This window comes from Phoenix dactylifera, chromosome 3 (assembly GCF_051530095.1).
Source record: "Phoenix dactylifera cultivar Ajwa chromosome 3, Ajwa_hap1_PhDact_Kaust_v1.1, whole genome shotgun sequence".
Lineage (NCBI taxonomy): Eukaryota > Viridiplantae > Streptophyta > Magnoliopsida > Arecales > Arecaceae > Phoenix > Phoenix dactylifera.
Window position 1 is genome coordinate 8,089,773 of NC_143192.1, and position 8,226 is coordinate 8,097,998.

General features: G+C 45.0%; 1 protein-coding gene across 1 annotated transcript; it reads left to right on the plus strand.

Annotated features, from left to right (window-relative positions):
• Positions 1-259: 259 nt before the first annotated feature.
• Positions 260-4,707, plus strand: LOC120107149 (protein CLAVATA3 INSENSITIVE RECEPTOR KINASE 1-like). Its single transcript, XM_039120324.2, has 4 exons — positions 260-1,526; positions 2,243-2,503; positions 2,594-3,451; positions 3,900-4,707. Exons 1-4 carry the CDS (start codon positions 1,094-1,096, stop codon positions 4,364-4,366), a joined length of 2,019 nt encoding a protein of 672 aa, XP_038976252.2. The 5' UTR covers positions 260-1,093; the 3' UTR covers positions 4,367-4,707.
• Positions 4,708-8,226: the final 3,519 nt, after the last annotated feature.

An 8,226-nucleotide genomic window follows, 5' to 3' on the forward strand; every position in this document is an offset into this window, starting at 1 on the left:
AAAGCTTGCACAACAGTCCACGCGAATCCGGAGTAACGTCAGGTGCAACTCCGTATACCATTCTCCCTCAGCTATCCTCCAGCTTTAGTAATTGCACCGCAACAAACTCATCAGATGGTCTTCAAACCATCAGACCAAATTCAACATCATCTGTACCAGATATGCCATTTCCAAAGGTTCCAACTTTGTCGTTGGACTCAACTCACAATCCTTATCTGTCCTCTTATCTTGCGCTTTCTCACGGGGTCGGTCGGGTTGCATCTTTCGCCCGAAGGTATGATTCATTGTTTTTACCCCGTGGACTGTTGTTTGGCACAGATCTCCAAGCACTACAATTTTTTTTTTTTAAATTCATGGATGCTCATCTTACTATGGTATACATGCAGCCAATTGAATGAAGAGCAAAAATTTGATAAAATGGTAAAAGAGAGACCCTTTGGTGTGTCCAAAAAATCTTTTCAAAATGCTCTGCAGCATAGAAGATAATCCATTTTGTAACTCTGTTTATCTTTTGATACATATGCACTTGCTGCAGTCTTCCATCATTCATCATTCGACCAATATTGTAGAGTAAAGAGCTCCTATCCTTCTCCATCCTTTCTCTTATATTCAATCGGTTATTATGGTCGAATCTTCTTAAAAAATGATGCGCTCCGCCTCCGTTGGGCAATGCCTGTTTCATTCATAAGCGACTGTTGCGCGGCAACGGTGGATTCGCGGGAAGGAACGTAAATCCTTCGCAAAAGATACACCCCAATCCCCTTTCTTAATTATCTACTTTCTCCTTTATATAAATTTTTCTCCCTCCCATCCTTGGCTTTTTCTGCCCCCTCCTTTCTTTCCTCCAAGGTTAACTGCGCGCTCGACTTTTCCCTTCTCACCTCCGCTCCCAATAAAAACTCTACCAGGCAAGGATAAAAAAGACTCAGGAGGGAGAGATAACTTCGTCTTCTCCATTGCTTTGGATTCTCTCCGCAGCCTTCTCTCCATGACTGTCTTCCTTCCTCTCCCCTGCTCCTAATAAAAACTCCGTCAAAAGAGAGAGAAGACACGAGAACCAGAGAGAGAGAGAGCGAGCTTCTTGTCCTTCTCCATGGGTTTGGCTTCTTTCAAGTGCCTTCTCCTTTTCCTACTCTCTCTTCTTCTCCACCCAGAGACTATCTGGGGAAATGCAGAGCTGAGAGCGCTCATGGAGGTGAAAGCGGCGTTGGACCCGGGGGGGCGGATCCTGAGTACATGGACGAGCGACGGGGACCCGTGCGGGGGAAGCTTCGAGGGCGTGGCGTGCAACGAGAACGGGAAGGTGGCCAACATCTCGCTCCAGGGGAAGGGCCTCGCCGGCTCCATCTCGCCGGCGGTGGCGGAGCTCCGGTACCTCTCTGGACTATACCTCCACTACAATGCGCTCTCCGGGAAGATACCCAGAGAGATCGCTAACCTGAACGAGCTCAGCGACCTCTACCTCGACGTTAACAACCTCTCTGGCGTTATTCCGGAAGAAATCGGCAACGTGGCCAGTCTCCAAGGTGAGTATAAGTATATATAGTACGTTGGATGATTTAATGGAGAAAGATTGCAGACTTGGACTTCTTTTCGATGTTTTATCTCAAGAAAAGCAGCTTTTTTGGCATTTTTCTCACCTTGCTGCCTGGAGTTTCTTTCTTGGAGTTTTAAGTTAGTAAACTAGAGAAGATATGGTACGTTTCAATGATTTGACCGAAGAAAGAACGGAATTTGATTGCGGATTCCTTTGTTTTAATATATACAGAACCTCAAAGTAGTAGTTTTTTGGCATTTTTCATTTTTTTAAAGATTTCCGTCGTCATCTGGTGTTTTCTGTTAGTAATAATGGATTTGGCTCTGGTTTCTGGGAGCATTTGGATTTATTAGGTATCACTATTTTCTCTAGAGAATTCTTGTTTTCTCTGTTCTGTGCTGTTTGTTTTAGTTTTGGTGGTGAACTTGACTAAAGCTCTTCTGCAATCAGCCTAAGTGAAAAAGGTTAAATTTTGGTGTTGCATTTGAGATTTTCTTGCATTCTGTACATCTGTGTTTCCTCTGTTTAAGTTCTTCAATCTTAATTTCATTGACTAACATTCAGAAATATCTCTGTCTTTCATGCATCTTTTTAAAAATTTCTCGAGTTAGCATCTTCAAATTGGTTTTAAGTTTTCTTCTTCTTTTTTTTTCAATTCAGTTTCTCACATTTATTTTTTCTTGCTTGCATTCTTTCCATGTGTAGTTCTGCAGCTTTGTTGTAACCAGTTGTCTGGGAGTATACCCACCCAACTGGGGCTTTTGAAGAAGATTAATGTTCTTGCCCTGCAGTCGAATCACTTGACTGGTGCAATCCCTGCAAGCTTAGGGGATTTAACTCAGTTGATGCGATTGGATTTAAGCTTTAACCAGCTTTTTGGTTCAATCCCTGTTAAGCTAGCTCAACTCTCCCAGTTGGTAGTGTTTGATGTTAGGAACAATACACTATCTGGCAGTGTTCCTTCTGGTAATTTGCTCTCTTCTTGTTAAGCTTGATTTCTTCATTATTGCTTTGTTAAGCTACCTTTGTGAACTGATTCAAGACATTTGGTTGAAGATTTAAAGAGATTGGCTGATGGATTTCAGTATGGGAATAATGCTGATCTTTGTGGAAATGGATTTCCTTCTCTGAGAGTTTGCACTTCTTCTGATCTCTTCAATCCCAATAGGCCTGGTGCTGGTATATTACCGCAGGAGAATCCATATTCAGCTAATCTCAACGTGCACTGCAACAATACCCACTGCTCCAACTCTTCAAAATCAGCTGTAGCAATTGTTGTTGCCATTGCTGCAGTTGTGTTTGGAGGAACAATTTCAGGCCTTTTGGCCTTTTCCTGGTATCGACGCAGGAAGCAAAAGATTGGCAGTCCATCGGAGGTCTCAGATAGAAGGCTTAGCGCCGATCAGACCAAGGACTTTTACCAAAGGAGTGTTTCTCCCCTCATCAGCCTTGAGTACTCTAATGGGTGGGATCCTTTGGCTGATGGGAGGAGCAGCGTTGGGTTCTCTCAGGAAGTTTTACAGAGCTTTAGATTCAATCTGGAGGAGGTGGAGTCTGCGACTCAATACTTCTCGGATGTTAACTTTCTTGGAAAAAAGAGCAGCTTTGCTGCAACTTATAAAGGGATCCTGCGAGATGGGACCATGGTTGCAGTGAAGAGAATCAACAAGACAAGCTGTAAATCGGAAGAGGCTGAGTTCCTTAAGGGGTTAAAGATACTGACTTTGCTGAGACATGAGAATCTTGTTGGGCTGAGGGGATTTTGCTGTTCGACAGGAAGGGGAGAATGCTTCCTTGTTTACAATTTTGTTGCTAATGGAAGCTTGTCACGGTATCTGGATGTGAAGGGCGATGAAAATGGCCGAATTCTAGATTGGCCCGCAAGAGTTTCTATCATCAAAGGCATTGCCAAAGGTATTATAGTTACATATAACAATTGATGGATGGTTCCTTTTGTTCATATTTATTTGTTCCTTTAAGAATAGTCCATTTAGTTCAGAGAGTGTGTGATATGAGAAACTAAATGAAACACTAAATTTTGATTGAGGTTGATTCCTTGATGCTTGTTGCGAATTTTCCTTTACATATTATCATCTTTTCTGAAATTTAAATTGAAGTGAAGAAAATATAATATTAATGAGTCCTTTCTACTGAATGAATACATCTTTGCTGAGACTTCATTTTGCAGTCTCCGAACTCATTAAAACACATTTTGCAGGATACTGGGTTAATTTTCTATATTTATCGTTCTCTCTATGAATCATGAGATTAATAGGCATCGCAGATTACATTGAAATTCAAATGGCTCCTTCTCAATTCTACCACCTTTGTATAACTTCATCTTCTTCTCTTTCTTATCTAGGCATTGAGTATTTGCACAGCAACATGACAAACAAGCCCTCTCTGGTTCACCAAAGCATATCGGCGGAGAAAGTCCTTATCGACTATCATTTTAATCCTTTGCTCTCTGGCTCCGGCCTGTACAAGCTTTTGGCTGATGATGTTGTCTTTTCGACCCTCAAAGCCAGTGCTGCCATGGGTTACTTGGCCCCTGAATACACTACTGTTGGCCGGCTTACCGAGAAGAGTGATGTGTATGCCTTTGGGATCATTGTGTTTCAGATTTTAACAGGGAAGAGGACCACTCACTTACGGCTGGGAGCCGAGTCTGGAAATCTTGAAGACCTTATTGATGAGAATCTAAATGGCAACTTCTCCAAGCCAGAGGCAGCTAAATTGGCAAGCATTGCTTTACTTTGCACGAGTGAAGCTCCAAACCAGAGGCCAACAATGGAGGCCATCCTTCAAGAGTTGAATAGCAGCTGCTGAAAGTAGCTTGTTCCTGTCGAATTTTCTTAACAAAGAATCCAAAGTCCTTGGCTGAAGAGAAAGGGAAATGTGTTGCTGATGCAGAACCATTTGGCTGTCCTTTACATAGGATTTGGATCTTGTAATGTGTTTTATGTCTGACTGGGCTTATTTACCCTTGTAGGGGGTAAGAGCATGTGATCTCTTTATGGCTCTTGAGACAATTAGAGAGGAAACAGATGAAACCAGCTGGTGTAACTTTTTCTTTTCTTTGATCCTTGTGCGTCAGAATAATGTCCAAATTCCATATTGTGTAGATTGTGAGATGATTCCATGCAGAAAGAGCCAAGCGCTTTGGGCAACATGTGATTCCCATATGGATGCATGTCTTTTGTTGTGGCCTACTTTCCCAAGTGTGGCCACAGGCAAATGACAACTAATGTCTGTGGTCATTCTGCTCCTCGGAATGGGACCATTCTGGATGATGGGCGTTCGGCAAAAACTCATAAATATTAAATTTTGTTGCTTCCTTCTGGTTGTGGGCCTTTAGATGTTCCTGTAGTTTTGTCTCGGTTTGATGCAGTGTTGATTAGGTGGTGCTCCAGTGTAATGGACTCCAATGGTGGGCAACCAATCTAGCCTCACTGACATGTATCCATACAGAGAGGCCATCAGGGTGTTTAAGATTTATATTGATTTGTTTGATGCTGCTAGCCTGCTACTTTTGCATGCAAGTCTGAGACGTTGTAAGCATACCTTTTGTTGGGGAAATCACTCTATGGAATGAGAGAATAAGACTGCCGGCCTGAACAAGGCTGTCTCCAAATGCTGAATGCAGCAGAGAATTCCTGAATCCTGCCTGCATGCTTGAACTTTTTAATATTTTTTCTGCAAAGAAATGGCATGGTTAGGATTGTGAATTGATATCCAATTTCTGAATCAATTGTGTCAGAGTGTGGCAGCCTGTAGCAAACAAAGCTCCACTACTTTTCATGCTGCAGCCATAACTGATGAACTAAATGGTCTTCACTCAGTATAGCCTTCAATATAGCTCCAAATAACGGTCAATATATCTTAGAAATAGCCATTGAAAGTGTTTCGGGATATCTTTGTCGGGGTACCTTTTAAACTGTAACAATCTAGAACCTCATCCAAAATGGCTAGCCGGAAGGTATTATTTGGGTTCCTTAATCCTGTATAAGTACCTAAGATCTATCCAGCGAATAACCAATGTGGGACTAAACATACGCCCGCACGGGTCCTCACATACTCTCTCCGTTCAAGCCCTGACGTCTTCGTCAGGCTAAGGATTCAAATCCATTCAAATCTAATCACAAACACCACGATCGGCTTATAGTTAGCCCCAATAGATCCGTGCTGCAGTGTCCTCTAGTCCACATAAATTATGGGCCGGGTCCGCTTTGATACTATTTATAATAACTTAGGAACTCACCCAAAATGGCTAGTCGGAAGGTATTATTTGGGTTTCTTGATCCTGTATAAGTATCCAAGATCTATCCAACGAATAACCAATGTGGGACTAAACACACGCCCGCACGGGTCCTCACATAAACATATATAACAGCTAATAATAACAGTCATTATGCAAGAGTTGTTACTGTTATGTGGGTTTGGAGTCATTTGAAGTCATAAGAGCGTAAACTAGTGACAACCTAGAAGAGTATGGATAATAAATCAGATTTCTATACCATTTCTGAGCTCGAATTGCAGAAGTTAAAAAAAAGAGAAGTAATGATTCAAATACTGTTCTTATTCTCGGGGCCATCCATGCTTTTTAAGTTGATGGTCCAGATGTATTCTTTTCAAGCAATGGTTCACCTTAAGTACTGGTTAGATGTACATGCAACTTGTTATTGTTTCAAAATCAAAGCCATTTGTTAACATGACCTAGACCAATTACTAAACTAGTCTGGTGATGTGGTAACCGAAGTGCTGGCTAGATGCTAAGGGAAATTTGACACACAGGTGGACGGTGGATGGGTCAACTAGATGGATCAGAGGGGACTATAGGATCGGTTAGATATCCTAAATATGCCTTTTTTTACTAGGTTGTAGTGACGAGCACATGACTGATGTTTATTCCACTTATCGATGGCATGCTAGGATGGATTATATTGAGCAGCCCAATGCATTTGGGGGCCTAAGACGAACTCACTAAAAGGGACCTTTTTTCTTTCTGTTTTATCTTTGAGGCCTTCCCTGCACCAAGCCAGCCTAAGGCAAACTCACTAAGGTGGATCTTTTTTCTTTCTGTTTTGTCTTTGACGCATTTTCTGCAGAGGATTTTCTTTGGGCTGGAGCCTTAGGCCTAAGGATTGGGCTGGTCTTGCCTTGATATAATCCAAAGGTGAGCCAAGAATGAAAACTTGAACTTTTTAAATAATCAATCCCGGCCAATATGTAATGGTAAGATGACTGAACTTCTCTATCCTAATAAGAGAGAGCATGCCAACTGTAATGTCCGGGCCCACAACCTACTAGGCCCAATAAGAAATAGGCCCAGTTAGGGGTTTGGGCCCAAATTTTTACTGTGGGCAGTATTATTAGAATGGCAACCAGGAAGAGGTTGCCACCTACTGCTAAGAAACGAAAGGATAAGACCGACAGGGGAGGGTCACCTCACGCCCCAAGTGGTAAGCCAGGCACCATGGCAGAGCAGGGAGAGGTGGCCAGGGTCACCTCACGCCCCAAGTGGTAAGCCAGGCACCATGGCAGAGCAGGAAGAGTTGGCTAGGGTCACCTCACGCCCTAAGTGGTAAGCCAGGCACCATGGCAGAGCAGGGAGAGGCGGCTAGGGTCACCTCACGCCCCAAGTGGTAAGCCAGGCACCATGGCAGAGCAGGGGGCGGCTGTTAGTCCCGGAGCCAGAGGGTAGGAGGGATGGGACTTCACAGAAGGAAATCCCCAGCCATGCAAACCCTGGGACGGTGACCTCACCCCCTGCTGGCAGCCGATTCCGACGCGCCTGAGACAGGGGGGCGGCTGACAGTCCCAGAGCAAGGAGGAAAGGAGAGGATGGGACCTCTCAGAGGGGGGGTCTCATCCCTTAAACAAATTATTTAAACCTCTGCCGGCAACCCCAAGTCACAGACCCCCTAGAACACTAAACTAGAGAGCCAAAGCCCTGGAGCCAAAGGCGATGAAGCCATGAAGCTCTGAGAGAGAAGGAGGGACTACCAGGAGGGAGGTACTGCCCGACTGAAACCGACCAAAACCAGGTATGAACCCCTGTTAATAAAAGTTTAATAGAGGTAAAGAAACCCCTCTGTGGGGTATTCTCCCCTCTGTTTCAATAGTGAAACAGAGAGGAGGAGATCGGCAGAAGGAAAAAAGGCCCACAGTCCATGGGTCAGGCCGGACTCAAAGGTCGTGCGCCCGACGACCACCCGGGCCGAACCCAATCGGGCTCGGCCTACGGACGAACCGGACACCGCAGCCTCGGCCGCAGGTACCCGGGGTTCGGGGGGCAACCCGGGCCGCCGGATCTGGTCGGGACGGCAACAGAGGCAGCCACAGGGCCGCCAGCCCCCGGCCAGACCGCCACCTCTTCTCCGGCAAGGGGTGGTGGTGCCGGAAGGGAAGGACCGAAGAAAAGAAAAGGAAGGAAAAAAAGAAGAAGAAGAAGAAGAAGAAGAAGAAGAAGAAAACTCACCGGACCTTGAGGCTTCATCCCCTCCGGCCATGCCTTGCCGTGGACGGAGCGGGTGGAGGCTCTCGGTTATAGCCGGATCCCGACCCATCTCCGAGCCCTTCCCCTCTCCGGCATCACTTCGGAGGGAGGAAGGGCTGGCCTTCCCTTCCGCCGGTGCACCAGGGGGAAACCCCCGCCTCGGTCGGTGGATCGGGGGGAGCCTCGTCTC